This window comes from Schistocerca gregaria, chromosome 1, assembly GCF_023897955.1.
Source record: "Schistocerca gregaria isolate iqSchGreg1 chromosome 1, iqSchGreg1.2, whole genome shotgun sequence".
NCBI classification, from domain to species: Eukaryota; Metazoa; Arthropoda; class Insecta; order Orthoptera; family Acrididae; genus Schistocerca; species Schistocerca gregaria.
The window spans coordinates 893467757-893484376 of NC_064920.1; the positions used below are offsets into that span (position 1 = coordinate 893467757).

At 36.7% G+C, this 16620-nt stretch overlaps 1 protein-coding gene across 2 annotated transcripts in view; it reads right to left on the reverse strand.

Annotated features, from left to right (window-relative positions):
- Positions 1–14811, reverse strand: part of LOC126273816 (transcription elongation factor SPT6) — a 144858-nt gene extending 130047 nt beyond the window's left edge. For both annotated transcript variants that reach the window (XM_049977063.1, XM_049977062.1), the window contains exons 1-2: positions 14478–14811; positions 1558–1636 (exon numbers count right to left, since the gene is read on the reverse strand). In XM_049977063.1, coding sequence (XP_049833020.1) covers positions 1558–1636; positions 14478–14516 — 118 coding nt within the window. In that variant the 5' untranslated portion in view covers positions 14517–14811. The remainder of the gene's footprint in view (positions 1–1557; positions 1637–14477) is intronic.
- Between the last annotated feature and the right edge of the window lie 1809 nt (positions 14812–16620).

Consider the following 16620-nt stretch of genomic DNA (forward strand, 5'->3'; position numbering starts at 1 on the left):
TCACCACCACATCTACGTCCTTAGCCTAACATCCAAGTCATTCTGTAATGTTCCCAAACACAGTGACATGAAAAAATTCAGCTTGACTCCTTCGCCATTTCACTTGTGTGTGTAACTGCCCATGTACTAATAAATGGATGACCTAAAATTTTGTGTCACCTCTGACCTGAATTTGAGCTTCTGAATAAGTATGTTCTGAGCTACACTGGGTTATGACAACTTACACACACACAAATGGTGCAAATAAAGTTAATAAGGTACTTCATCCTGAAAGGAAGTTCATTTGATCAATGCCAGTACCACTGCAGTATAGCAAAATTTCATATTAACAGCAAAGTATCATTGTGTGGGTTAGAGTATATGTTGTGTATTGTCATGGGAGGTTAGATGTCTGTAGAGAGATGCATGATAGCTATGCATGGAAAAACTGAGTAGTGCTTCAGTTTCTAAATGTGTGATACATGTTAGCAATAGCTTATCATGAAATATATGAAGCACTGAAACAAAGACAGGTTCACACGTGAGTGAAAATCTGAAATTCGGGACATGAGATGTTTGTGACGATGAGGACAACTGCAACAAGTGACAGGAACCAATGAAAGCAGTTGATTTATTGTTTACAAAGAATAGGCATAGCACAACGATAAATCCTGCACTTTTGTAATAATGATGAAGTGAAAAAGATCACCATTTGAATTCAATAAACAAATTGTTTCTCAAAAATGAAGGTAAGCATGTAGAAAAGTAATGGGAGGTACAATCATTAATATGCAAACATTAATTCCATTATTACTTCTATCAATTAGTATGCTGCTTTTCTATACATACAGAGAATTACAACTCATTTTCTGGACACCCTTTTGAGGAAGTGACTGAAAGAAATATCAACAGTAGCACCACACAGACATCCTAAGTCTGAATCAATGTGTCTTCAGTCGAAAATATACCCGAGTCTGCAATCAGGGGGACAGAAAGACAAGACTTCTTGTTGAACTTCACATTCCAATTCAGGTCTTCAGTGATGACACTAGCTTATGGCCATTATCAATCACTATGTTCGAGTTAACTTGATAAAGGGAATTTCTTACACTGTAACCAATAGATGGAACTATTAAAGAGATTCTCCATATGGGTAGTCACAAGACCATTGTGATCAATTCACTTGCTTCAAATGACCAAGGAAAAAGACGTAATAAAATAGTGTAATATAGCTGACAGTTTAATAACTACTACACAATACTGAGAATTCCAATACCTTTGTCAATGGCTTTTAACTGTTTAGAAATGTGATAAATATGACATCTGTGAACATAAAATCCTCAGCCCCTGTGTTGACTCTTTTTAATAAAAACACAAAAAAGAAAAAAAATGGCAATGTTGCTATGGTAGGATTGGTAATTTCTTTCTCAGATTATGAGGCTGATTTTGCATGGTAAACACTTTAAGAACAATAAACATATTTCCTATTTGAAATCTACATAATTTTTTAAAAAAAGACTAAAATCATACAAGCTGTAAAGAATCAATATACATATACGGAGTATCCCAAAAAATTACCTTCTTCTTCATCTTCATCATCACTGTCGACTGCCTTTGCACGTTTATTCTTTTTCCCATATCCTTCGACTTCCTCATCCTGTTGAGCAACAAACCGAGATCACAAAAAGCTCACACATGAAAGCTTCATAGCAAATGGCTTAATTACAAGACTCAAGAAAAATAGAATACTTCAAATTAAAAAATAAAAGTCTTTCAAACCAAAGCTCTCTTTTCCATTAAAAAATGTGTAAGATATAGGTGGAAGAACTAATAAATTTCTTGATAAATACTGGAAAAAGTTCTAAAAAATGCACAGCATCTTTGTTGTAGTGTCTTCTGCAAGAGGATGTTGAACCATTCTGTATGACCTCACTGACTAAACACACCCATGATGGAGTGTCACTCTCTCTCTCTCTCTCTCTCTCTCTCTCTCTCTCTCTCTCTCTCTCTCATGTTAAACCTACTTCCTAAGTGTCCAGGACTGATGGAAAGTACTCTAGAAATGGTCAAAGCTTTTGTAAGTAATCTATTTAGTGGGTGAATTAACTTCTTTAGGATTGCTCTGTTAAGCCTCAGTCTAACAACTTCCATTCCAACAGAGAGACTGATAGTTTAGATCCATGTTAAATTACTCCATGTACTAGCTACTTGATGATAGTGACTGATACCAGATATCGATAGCTGAGCATAAAGTAAAATTATACCATGTCTTTTATTGTATTTACATAGGTTATTTTACAGTTATTAATATTAAGAGTCAGACAGTCCATTTTTGCAACAAGTGCTGATCGTCTTCAAATCTACCTCCTTTTTGAAACAATTTTCTAATGACAAGATTTCCATGTATAGTACTACACTCATTACTGACAACCATAGGAAGCTAAAAATGTCGTCTGCCACATTGTTTATGTATGTTGTGAACAGATCACATGTTCTTGGGGAGCACAAATGCAACATTTGCTTTCAGCAATGTCTCCCCATTTAGATATGGTAATATTGTTTCTGCTCTCAGTTTTGCGTCGTCATTATCTTCAATCTGAAGACTGGTTTAACGCAACTCTTCTCGCTAGTCTATCCTGCGCATGCCTCTACATCAATGTGTAACTACTGCCTTCACATCTGCTCACCTACGCTACAAGAATTCTACACCAGGTGAGCGTGAAACAAAACTTCATTACTTTAATACAAAGTGGTACAAGATACTGTTGAGTGAACTTTATTTGTAGAGTTATCATATTTAAAGTTAGTTTTAAATGCTTACAAGAGCTAAAGCATACAAAAGTATGGGAAATATGCAATAGGTTGGAGAGACTCAAGACCCAGCTATGGCCATGAAAATTAGCAAAGAAGTGCCTGACTGCACTGAGTTGATAAATTTAATCAAAGCTCAGAGTGCAACTTTAAGCAAAGAACTAGGTTTGGTAAATTCTCAATTAAATGCTCAGAGTCTTAAGTTAAACTTACTACATTCGCAATGAAATACCCAGAGTGAGGCTTCAAATGCTCAGAGGGAAACTCAATACTCTAGCATCAAATTTAGGTTTTTCAAGCGCCACAGTAGACTCTCAAAGTAAAGAATTTAGTAATGTATGCGAAGGCATGGGTGCTCTGAAGACTAAATTTGATGCTATAAGTACTAAAGTAGTGAATTTAAAAATACATTTGAAGAACTATTTGACAAATTCTTTAACCACTCATATAAATCAAATGTTTGCTAACCTTAGTCAGAAAAAGAATGACAATTTGCAAGATTTATATAGAAGTTACAACTGGGAAGTGAGAAAAAATGTAACAATGTAGAATCCGAACATATTGAAAAGTTAGGATCTTTTGAAAATGTGTACAATATTAAGTATAATGATTTAAGGTATGGGTTGTATACTTGTGTGTGTTGTTGTTGTTGTTGTTGTTGTTGTTGTCTTCAGTCCTGAGACTGGTTTGATGCAGCTCTCCATGCTACTCTATCCTGTGCAAGCTGCTTCATCTCCCAGTACCTACTGCAACCTACATCCTTCTGAATCTGCTTAGTGTACTCATCTCTCGGTCTCCCTCTACGACTTTTACCCTCCACGCTGCCCTCCAATGCTAAATTTGTGATCCCTTGATGCCTCAAAACATGTCCTACCAACCGATCCTTTCTTCTAGTCAAGTTGTGCCACAAACTTCTCTTCTCCCCAATCCTATTCAATACCTCCTCATTAGTTACGTGATCTATCCACCTTATCTTCAGTATTCTTCTGTAGCACCACATTTCGAAAGCTTCTATTCTCTTCTTGTCCAAACTAGTTATCGTCCATGTTTCACTTCCATACATGGCTACTCTCCAAACAAATACTTTCAGAAACGACTTCCTGATACATAAATCTATATTCGATGTTAACAAATTTCTCTTCTTCAGAAACGCTTTCCTTGCCATTGCCAGTCTACATTTTATATCCTCTCTACTTCGACCATCATCAGTTATTTTACTTCCTAAATAGCAAAACTCCTTTACTACTTTAAGTGTCTCATTTCCTAATCTAATTCCCTCAGCATCACCCGATTTAATTTGACTACATTCCATTATCCTCGTTTTGCTTTTGTTAATGTTCATCTTATATCCTCCTTTCAAGACACTGTCCATTCCGTTCAGCTGCTCTTCCAAGTCCTTTGCCGTCTCTGACAGAATTACAATGTCATCGGCGAACCTCAAAGTTTTTACTTCGTCTCCATGAATTTTAATACCTACTCCAAATTTTTCTTTTGTTTCCTTTACTGCTTGCTCAATATACAGATTGAATAACATTGGGGAGAGGCTACAACCCTGTCTCACTCCTTTCCCAACCACTGCTTCCCTTTCATGCCCCTCGACTCTTATTACTGCCATCTGGTTTCTGTACAAATTATGTGTGTAGGGAAGAAAAATGAATTAATGCTGATCATTCAGTTGCATATTACAAGTGTCACTACACAAGTAGATAACGTAGAACGGAATTTCAAAGTGAAAATAGCCAACTCTGTTATTATAAATGTAATTAGTTTTTGAGGAATAATTTGTAGAAATTATAGATTGAAAAGTTACCGAGAGAATAACATCCGGCAACATATAACCTACTCCTTCTTCCGAACTTAATGATACCAGGAAGTGTACGAACAACCTGTGGAAAGAGATTAAGCTTATCCAAGATAAAGCAGAAAAAAGGGTATTTTCACCTAACAAATTATCTAGTGAAGTTGTGACTTATTTACAATGGAGAGCTAATTCAGGGTTATCTAGACAATTCCCTAAATTTAAGCCGGACGGATATGTACATCCAACCCATTTCTTAAAAAGGTTTAATCAAGCATTACCAAAAAATTGGCAAGATTCTAAGAAGATCAAATTTTCTGTGGGGTATGTTTTTAGGAGTCTCAGAATGGCGTACAGTGAATATTGATAATTTTGGCTCTTGGGAAGACTTTCAAAAGAAATTTAAAGAAAATTACCGATCTGCCTGTGCACAAGAAAAGTTAATATCTAATCCATGGGACCTCAGGGACGTTAAAATTCTGAGTTAACGGGCAGAGTGACAACCGCCAGATCCCAAGTTGTTTTTGGTGTTTCTTCCAAAATAGTTTTCCTGCACCAAATTACTTTAAAATCTAAAACTATCCTATTATCTTAATGCTAAAAAACTGAATATGACAATAAAATAAGAGACCAGCTTAAGAGAATCACAGAAAAAAGCGATATCTAGACAAAATATACTGAATAAAGTAGTGTATTTGTAGAAAATGTAATGATGTGACTAGCTGAACAACTGTTATACCATAGCATATAGCTTTTCTATTTTGTGTAGAGTATTTTATACTTTGTATGAGATGGGATATAGATGGGAGGGTTTGTATAAATTTTTAAAGGGGTGGGTATTGTAGCTAAAAGCTTGATTTACAAGAACAGATAAATCATGACTAACACAAAACACACATCACACCTTTTAAACAACCCACACAAACAAGTGTGCCCAATTCTTCTTCATTTGCCTTTTCAATAGGGTTGCTAGGATTTCGTTCGGGGACCTCAAAGTGTGAAGGTGGGACAAGTCCGTTCTGTGGGAGACGATTAACACCAAACCTCTGGCGTCTCACTCACGTACCTAGAGGTAGGGATACTGGGAAAAAGGGATGGGAAGGGTTTCCTGTCTTTGGGGCTATCTTCTTTGATCCTCAATCACATCTATTTTTTCCTTTCTTACTTCTCATCTTGAGGATCTGTCTATCTTTTCCCTCTTTCCATATTCATAAACTTCTATCGCTGAAGTCCTTCCTTACTTCCATGGTTACTAATAACCTATATCTTATCTTTAGATAAGAAGGCCGAAGAATCTGACTACACAAACACACATCCACATATACATAAATACACACTTTTACGCAATTATGAAATTATAAGAGACAAAGCCTGTTACAATGTGAGAACCGCCAGGTGTTGTAGAGGAAAAGGTGTGTACATAGGGAATTATGCACACATATATGAGGAGTTATGACGGTTCTACATCAAATATACATAAGGCTAGGTGCTCATACATAATGACTACAAAATAGTAATGAATAATGGATAAATACGAAAAAGGGATGAGCAACGTCAGTGCAATAAAAACTCTGATGAATTATAGGATAGTGGGACGTAAGTAGTATATACAGACATAATATCTATTGAAAGTATAGAAGTTGATAAGTAGAGGAAGAATCTAGAGAGTGAATGATATATTAAAGAATGAATGCGAAGTTCAAGACACAAATATATCTATACCAGGAAATACTTAATTATAGTATACATAGATATGTACACTAGGGTAATGAACTGAGAGGCCTACTCAGAAAGGATAAGGGGGGTGTACCCGGCCTTCACTAAGTATAAAGGCCAGACATACCCACGTGGAGATAGGATGATCTGTGGCCTAAAAAATAGAGATGTTTTGTAAGGGGCGTACCTACCAGAATGTAAAGAGGAAGTGCTCTCATAAGGTCCACCTACAAGCGAAAGATTGTGCAAGTGAGGACAGAGAATTGTTAGTGAAATACATTGTTAACTGACAAAAAGGAAACTTGTCTGTCTACTCATTTTATAAGTAGAAAGAGGCTTAAAAGTTCCTGTACCTAGCACTATTCGACGGAGAAGAAGTCAATAGATTTTCAAGCAGCTGACTATCCCGTAAAGAAGAGGGGTTGCAAAATTCCAAGTAAGTCACCTCATAGAGAAGTGGAATGTGGTTTGGGGAAATAAATCAGTATAACTCACACTTTAAGTCATCAGAACATTAGAATATCTATAGTAGATTTCTTAATTTACCGAGACTGGGAGAGAGAGAGAGAGAGAGAGAGAGAGAGAGAGAGAGAGAGAGAGAGGAGGAAGGGAGACCAAGGGTATCCAGGGGTATGTCCCATTCACCCATCACTGCAAACCAGTATATGGGACATATCAATGGCAAAGCTTGAAAATTAGTCACATGGGAGGCAACTTGCTTCTTCTGTTATGTAAGCAACACATTTGGAACTTGGCCACATGGGGAAGAACAACTAGAAGATTTCCTACATTTAAATTCAATACATCCCAACATACCTTTCACAATGGAAGTGGAAACAGCTATTTCTGATTATGTTGCTTAATGATGAATGCAGAAAGAAAACTGTGACAAAACATTTGCTATAAATCCACTTACACCAACCTCTACCTGTATGCTGACTGTCATCACTACCCAGAACAGAGAAGTGGAGTTCTCAAGGTTTCATACTCTGTCAATTTATGAAAACTTAGCAGCTAAAATAGTCCATCCAAAACAGGATCCTGCAGCAATGGTTACACAGAACAGCATCAGTTGACCATGGGACACAACACAGGAGGCGGCAGAGAAGTCACAAGCAATAGCCTTCCTTCCACACACTGGAGCTCTGTCCATGACAATCAAATATTTTATCAAAAAGTAAAAGGAGCAAGGAAGATTCCACATACCAGACATGATTAAATCATTCCTGGGCAGCATAAAAGACAATTCAGGCTTCCACAGGTTGGAAGAGTACCAGACCCATTGTCAGTGTGGTTTATCATGCATAAGTCAAGCTGTCAGAACCACAGAAGAACTCTACATTGAACATCAAGAGCACACATGCTTAGTGCAACAGTGCATGACAGCACTCAGAGTATCATTTAGAAATGAGATATTCATGAATTTTAAACAAATTATAATACTGACATGGACTTCTATCTTCCAGGATTCCACTAAAATAGAATCTTTTGCAATTAAAATCGTATAATTTCTTTTAATCATCACTTGCGGTATTGCCACAGTAAAACCTGAGATACTACATTAGACATTACATTGAACAATAAGAACAGAATCCAGGGCATGCAAATAGAAAAACAAAGGTCAAACAACGTAATGGGCAGAGTTATGCTGAGGATATTAGACACAATGTCAGTGAGCAGACCGGGTAATGAATGCCTGGCACATCAACAGCACCTGCAGGTATAAATAATAGTCACAGCAGCCTACTGGTGTAAGTATATTAGTGCACTTAATGTTGAGAATTCTATAGATGAAATACCATGCATGACAATGATTTGCATGAGAAATTTTCCCTTGTGATACATGCCAGAAAAAATAGGCATCATGGGTCAAGAGGAATGTTTGGTATGAGTCATCGACTTTGGTTATGGTGGCAGACTGATGTGTAGCTTAGCCCATTTGAAAAAATTGCCAGTAACATCTACATCTACATGACTACTCTGCAATTCACATTTAAGTGCATGGCAGAGGGTTCATCGAACCACAATCATACTATCTCTCTACCATTCCACTCCCGAACAGCGAGCGGGAAAAACGAACACCTAAACCTTTCTGTTCGAGCTCTGATTTCTCTTATTTTATTTTGATGATCATTCCTACCTATGTAGGTTGGGCTCAACAAAATATTTTCGCATTCGGAAGAGAAAGTTGGTGACTGAAATTTCGTAAAAAGGTCTCGCCGCGACGAAAAACGTCTATGCTTTAATGACTTCCATCCCAACTCGTGTATCATATCTGCCACACTCTCTCCCCTATAAGGTGATAATACAAAACGAGCTGCCCTTTTTTGCACCCTTTCAATGTCCTCCGTCAATCCCACCTGGTAAGGATCCCACACCGCGCAGCAATATTCTAACAGAGGACGAACGAGTGTAGTGTAAACTGTCTCTTTAGTGGACTTGTTGCATCATAACATTATAGTCACTGAATTATTAAGGCTTTTGTCTCATTTCCTATGTCACTGGTCAACGCTGATGACTTGTACTGAAAATTCGTCTATGTTCAAATCATAATGTAAATTAACTGCAAGTGCAGGCAGCACAACAGGGGTAGGAGAGCTGCCATACATTTGAAAAATGTCCATAATATCAAAACTACTGACATAATGAAGTTATGCACAGGACCACATTTACAAGAGTCTGTTCCGTATCAGTACAACCTAACAGCATCTGTTTTTAATAAAATGTTCACACATTTTCAACTGGAAATTTCTAGGCGACTTTAAATGATCTGATTACTCATTTGCCACAATGACAACATTCTTTTCGCACCATGTGACTTATATACATAAATGTCTCACAAAAAGACACAGTATTGACAATTTAGTTTTCACACCTGTTTATAATTAGGCCAACTGTATGATCAGACAAAGGTGCTGACCTTGAAGCAGCAAAATAGTACATACAATACTACATTTCTAAATAAATAATAAAATTCTAAAGACTAAATGAATATATGGATTGTTTCTGTGCAGGTGGGGACATTTTCATTAGAGCATGTATGCTTCCCAACAGAATGAAAAATGGAAAACATATTCTAGGCCCCCTCCCCCCGTCCATCAATAACATGTTTTACTTGTGTGTAAATACACATGGTTAGCATTTTGCCACACAGTTTATGCCTGTTTGCCCTCACTCTGATGTGGTGGGTATGGTTTCAGTCCTTGCAAATTGCGCATATTAAGAGTAATAGGCAAATATGAAAAAATTTCACTAATTCTGTGACTTGTTGACATACATAACACATGTGTACTTTTAGAATCTCTACTGTTCCACAGGGTAAACAAGAGGAGGATAATATTAACCCGTTGACTATAAACTAATTTTCTGCAGTCAACACAGAATCATTGAATCAAAATATTACTTCCAATCTACAGGCTAATTTGACATGATCCGCAAACAAAATGACCAACATTAAATAGCCAGGAACTTTGTAATTACATGAAGAACATACTATAACATTTATACAGTAAGAAATTGGTTCTTGCACCATAATGGTCTGTACATAATTGCACACAAGACGGTAAAAGTGCACTTTGAGTGTCAGTGGCTTTTGCATTACATGCAGTAGTAAGTAGCTGTTTTCATGGTGAATAATGGTAAGTGAACACGACAAATAATGAGCACAGTATACAATGAGTCTGATGATTAGATAAGATGGCAGAACTAATGAGAAAACAGCATTCGATAAGTCGCCCTGACATGTAATGAAACATAGTGAGCGGAATTTTGTACAAAAGAGAATTATGTAAAAGTGAAACTGTAGTTTTAGGTTCCTGTGTGACCACCAATTCAGAAATTGAGACATTTCAAATTTCCTCCAGTCACATTTGTTGGCATTATCAACTCACAACCAAATTATAACACTGAAATAAGAAACAGTATCCCAACAAATCCTGCCTTATTCTGAGAAACACACAATATAATAAATACATACGAAATCCAGTTGGCTAACCAACTTTATAATGCGTTATAGCCAGATAAATAAATGTAAATCTCATATTAACAAAGATTCATCAATTCGCATTTTCACTGACACAAGTCATTGGATTCAGTGCTCCTCTATACCACCACCCAAGGAAAAAGAATTGCCAACAGCATCACACAGCAGAAGAGCAACCAACACTGTTACATGCAATGGTAACACAATGTGTCATAGTGTTAACAGAAGTCTTCAGCATCTCTAGAGAAATTTCTCTCCACCTTTCACAACTGTGTCTTAATGAACGCCATACAATGTAATTTCAACACAAGAAGGAACATAGTACCTATAACAAGGGTAATTAACTAGGCTACAAAAAAGCATTGTTAAAATGTCGCACGACCAGCTCTTACAGGAAATAGAGGAGGGGAAGGCGGCTATCAATAAATTGAGAAAATAAGTCACAAATATGTGAAATTAATAAAACAGCAGTGTTGTTGTTGTGGTCTTCAGTCCCAAGACTGGCTTGATGCTGCTCGCCATGCTACTCTATCCTGTGCAAGCTTCATCATCTCCAAGTAACTACTGCAACCTACATCTTTCTAAATTTGTTTACTGTGTTGGTCTCATCTACAGTTTTTAAACCAGCCCCCCCCCCCCCCCCCTGCTTCCCTCCAGTACTAAATTGGTGAGCCCTTTATGCCCCAGAATGTGTCTTACCAACTGATCCATTCTTCTAGTCAAGTTGTGCCACAAATTTCTTTTCTCCTCAATTCTATTCAGTGCCTCCTCATTTCTACCCATCTAATCTTCAGCATTCTTCTGTAGTGCCACACTTGAAACGCTTCTATTGTCTTCTTGTCAAACTGTCGATCGTCCATGTTTCATTTCCATACATGGCTACACACCATATTTATACTTTCAGAAAGAACTTCCTGACACTTAAACCTACACTCGTTAAGAAATTGCTTTCCTTACCATCGCCAGCCTACATTTTATATCCTCCCTACTTCAACCACCAAGTTATTTTGCTTCCCAAACGAGCAAAACTCATATACTACTTTAAGTGCTTCCTTTCCTAACCTAATTCCCTCAGCATCACCTCACCATCTACAACGATATTCTGCAAGCCACCATACTCCATTATCCTTGTTTTGTTCATGCTCATCTTACATCATCTTTTCAAGGCACTGTCCATTCTATTCAACTGCTTTTCCAAGTTCTTTGCTGTCTCTAACAGGATTACAATGTCATCAGCAAACCTCATAGTTTCTTATTTTTTCTCCCTAGACTTTTAATTCCTACTCCAGTTTTATCTTTTGTTTCCTTTACCGTCTGCTCAATATACATATTGAATAACATTGGGGATAGGCTATAACCCTGTCTCTCATTCACTTCTCAACCACTGCTCCCTTTTGTGTCTTTCGACTCTTTTCTTGTTTCTGTACAAATTATAATTAGCTTTTTGCATCCTGTATTTTACCCCTGCCACCTTTAGAATTTGAGTGAGAGTATTCCATTCAACATTGTCAAAAGCTTTTTCCAAATCTATAAATGCTGTAAACGTCTTTCAGAGCTTTGTCAAAGTCTTCCCGGAGTATCATTTCTCACTTCTCATCTTCATCTACGTCCTCTTCCATATCCATAATCCTGCCCTCAAGTACATCTCCATTGTATAGACACACTATGGGTCCTTTCAACTTTCTGCTTTCCCTTTTGTGCTTGGGATTAGTTTTCCATCTGAGCTCTTGATATTCTTATAGGTGGTTCTCTTTTCTCTAAAGGTCTTCTCAATTTTCCTGATAGCAGCATCTATCTTACCCCTAGTGATATATACTTCTACATCTTTACATTTGTCCTCTAGCCATTCCTGCTTAGCCATCTTGCACTTCCTGTCAATCTCATTTTTAGAAGTTTGTATTCCATTTTGCCTGCTTCATTTGTTTTTTATATTTTCTCCTTTCATCAATTAAATTCAATATATCTTGTGTTACCCAAAGATTTCTACTATCCCTCGTCTTTTTACCTATTTGATGTCTGCTGCCTTTACTGCTTCATCTCTCAAAGCTACCCACTCCTCTTCCACTTTATTCCTTTCCCCTGTTCTTGTTAATAGTTCCCTACTGCTCCCTTTGAAACTCTCTACAACCTCTGGTTGTTTCAGTTTATCCAGATCCATCTCCTTAAAATCCTGCCTTTCTGCAGTTTTAATCTGTAGTTCATAATCAATAAATCATGGATAGAGTCCACATCTGCCCCTAGAAACGTCTTACAATTTAAAACCTGTTTTCGAATTCTCTGTATTATCATTATATAATCAATCTGAAACCTTTCGATGTCTCCAGGTCTCTTCCATGTATACAAGCTTCCGGCATGATTCTTAAAGCAAGCATTAGCAATGATTAAATTATGCTCTGTGAAAATTCTACCAGGTGGCTCTGTCTTTCATTCCTTTGCCGCAGTCCATATTCACCTATTACTTTCCCTTCTCTTACTTTTCTTACTACTGAATTCCAGTCCCCCATGACTATTACATTTTCGTCTCACTTAACTATCTCAATAACTTCTATTATCTCAACATAAATTGCCTCAACCTCGTCCTGTATATTACGTAGTTATCAGTGACATAATCGACATTCAATATGAGGTTAGTTCAACTTCTTCCAAGACAATAGTTAACACTCTCACAAGCAAATTCTGCTATTAAACTGAAACAATTGTATTGTAGAGATGATTTAAGTATCACATTAGAAAATAAACTGACTTGGTGTTACAGTGGTTAATTCTTTTGACTGTGTGAATCACAACACATTTTTACAGAAACAGAAAGCATATTATTAATTATGTTTGGCAGCTTCTTCAGTTAAAAAAATCATGAAGAAAATGTGTACAAACCATTGTCTACTACCAGATGGTTAGATATTTGTTTCCCACAGAATTTAGTTGATGGATAGCATGCTGGAAGATAATAGTGTCATTCAAATGCTTAGGCAGAATACTATTTACACTTTGCTTCTAAAGGATCACAACTTGGATTTGCTTAAATGACAGAGGCCTATTGCAACTAAGTGAGGATCACATCCCAAAATTTTCAGTTGGAGACATACCAAAATGCTGCTCATAAACTCAACAATAACCTCATTAAATATCCAAAGGAACACAGTTAAATAAAATGTATTGAGCCATGCAGACAATAACATATGCACATTTTACACTTTATACTAATGCATCTTGGTCTACATATGTCACAGTGAATTAAAAGCTTAGACTTGCTTGTGTGTCTACAGTAATCTCTTAGTTGATACGACAAATGTTATCATTCAAGTCACTGACATAAATGGTGAAGATAGTATAAGCAAAATACCAACAGGAAACTGTATTTGTTGGGCAATGGCCAATTTCTATTCTGTAATTGGGCACTCAAACTATTATTGTTACCACTTGTCCATGGACATTTCAAATAACAAATAACTACAATGGCAAGCCAAAATTAAGACAGCTAGGCAATGATTTGAACTTTATTACCAATTAATGTCGGGTAACAAAACATGCTGCCCTTTGCCATTTTTTACATTTTTCATTGTATTTCCACACGGATAGGGAGAACTGATGCTGCACTTAATATTATTCGCCCAATCCCAGCAACCTGAGCATATGGAGGAAATGGAAACCTTCCAAATTTAATGGTTGCATGCAGATGACCAACTATTTTTAATTTATTTGAGGTACAAATAAAAATGCAAAAATAAATATCTGTGTTTATTGCAAAACCTACCACATGCCTACTTAATATGTTAGTTGCTGTGCAAACTTTTGCACAAATTATATGGAACTGAAATCCAAATGAAAAGTACTTGCAAGTTTATCAAATACTAGCAACCCTGATATGTTCACATCGCAATACACATAATTAGCTGTAACTCTCATAGAAGATAAAAAATAAATTTGGTGATGTCAGCCTGATTCCTTCTCAGTTTAAGGGCCTCATACGACTACTCATAAAATTCAACACAAAAAAATATTCCTGTATTGGTGCATGGAATTTAAACGTAAATATTTCAATAATTAGGTCTAAAGGAAATAAAACTGAATAACGCTTCCGCACCCTGATAAATAGGAGTATTGCCATTCATTCTCCACGTGAACGACAGACGAATAACTGTATACCGTACATAAACACATAATTGCAAAAAAAATTAATGTTTCTTTTACCTCACTTTCTTCCGCTTCGGAGTCGAGAAAGTCCGCCATAACTCTGAAGGGAGAGTCTCAAGAAGTGGCGAGGAACAATTCTTTATCTTCAAAACAGTTTTTCCTACGTGGTACGCTACTTTATGTTCCAAGGAGAGAAAAGGGTGGCAGACGATACTAGGTTTATTACGGGTGGGAGACAATATTTTATATTTGTTTATGAACTTTCATTCTACCACATTAATACTGGCTCCAATATTAATATGGACAAAACATTAATCCATATTTACATTAGAGCCACCATTTAACACAAATATAACATGGCTGCCAAATGACAGATTCTTTTTGCAAAGATTTTCAATATCACATTGTGAGTGGAATATCTTACAAGGTAACGAGAAGACAAAGAAAATGCAGATGAGAATTTAAATAGTTTGTTGCCGTATTCGATAAATATATAAGAAATACCTCTTACACAAAAATTACTAAGTAACACAGAGATTTGTAATTTTATACACATTTTCTACATTTGACTTCGTGGTAGTATTGTGACACTATTTGACGTGGAAGATTTGACAATAAGGACGAGTTTCAATAGACCAATGAATATACCAGGTTTTGTCAAATACATATCATAGAATTAAGAGTTCTCAGAGTAATTTAATTTTTCATCGTCAGTCATTTAACACCCACTGTTCGATAAAGGTATCTTCAACGATTTTCCGTTTGTTATGGTTTTTAGCTACAGAGCTACAAGTTGTTTTTGCATACGTTCTAATTTAATCTTCCCTATCAACAATTAGCCTATCGTCACGGTCGTTATCTGTATAGTGGAATCCGACAAATTACTTCCATGATCCATCAAGTTAGTGACCAACAAGCTTATCTACATTTCTCGCTGAGAAACCCTCAGTCGTTGAGGGGTTGTCGTATTTGCAGCGAACCGCTGTCTCAATTAAGAACTGTAATCACAGATAGTTTGTAAAATTTCCTGTTTAGTTAAATCACTGGAAACCTCGACGTAACCCACCGTAGCCCATCAGTTAAGATATTCAGCGGCTCCAGGTGAGAGCCTCAGCCAGGCAGTTACATAGAAGAAACTGTACTCGCCGAGACTCACAGAAACAGCGCTTGCATTTCTTCTGTTTGCCCATCCACATCAGTTAGTGGTTCAAGCTACACTTCTCGGTTTGTCCCACATAAACATTGACGCCTACTGTTGTAGACCACGATCAAGACAAAATCGTTAACAGGCTTAAGAAGGCAAACTACCTGTGTAAGTCACTGTACTGGCATCAAACTGGATAACGCTCTACTACGTTCAAATTGCAGCAGATCAGGTCTACAGCTGATACTTCAGTTTAACAGAAAAACGAAGGAAGAGACGTATTCACAAACACACTTCAGGTAGATGAAATGTTGGCTTTTACTACCAATCAGTAACAAACGATTTTTTTTAAAGAATAACTAAATGGCCTAAGAGAAATTTCCATCTACATAAGGCTCCAACTAAAAAGAGACCATGGGCACGAATTTAATGGATAGACCAGACTATTATACAAATCAGATTTTTACAAAATACATAACATGCAAGTCTGCAAACTAGTATCCACACTGGTAGATAATAACCAAAGACTGAGAAAGCAAGGTATGCCATGGAGATGCAATAGGTAGTTTAATGTAGCCACAAGCAGCTACAAGACCAAATCTTGCGTAACCAACTGGGGAACTGAATCGGTATACTTATAAATATCGAACACTCCATTGGCGAAATATAAAAATAACCCTACGATATGTCAAGGGAACTAAGGATTTCGAACTGAAATTTTGTAAAGATGAGGACCATAACTTCAAAAGATACATTGATGTTTACTGGAATGGAAACAACGCAAATAGGTAATTAACCATTGATTTCTTGTTTATGACACATTGTCTACAGTTTCACAGATCACAGAAACACAATGGAGAGTAGCACCCTCAGTGAAAGAAACAGAATACATGACATTAACTTTTGTCTGTCACGAAGCAATCTGTCTGCAACGACTATAAACAGATTAAAATAATGTATGACAACAAAGGTGCAATTGATCTATTGGGATAAATGAGTACAAAGACAGCATTAAACACATTGATCTGTGGTATAACTTCTGCAGGAGTGGAGCAA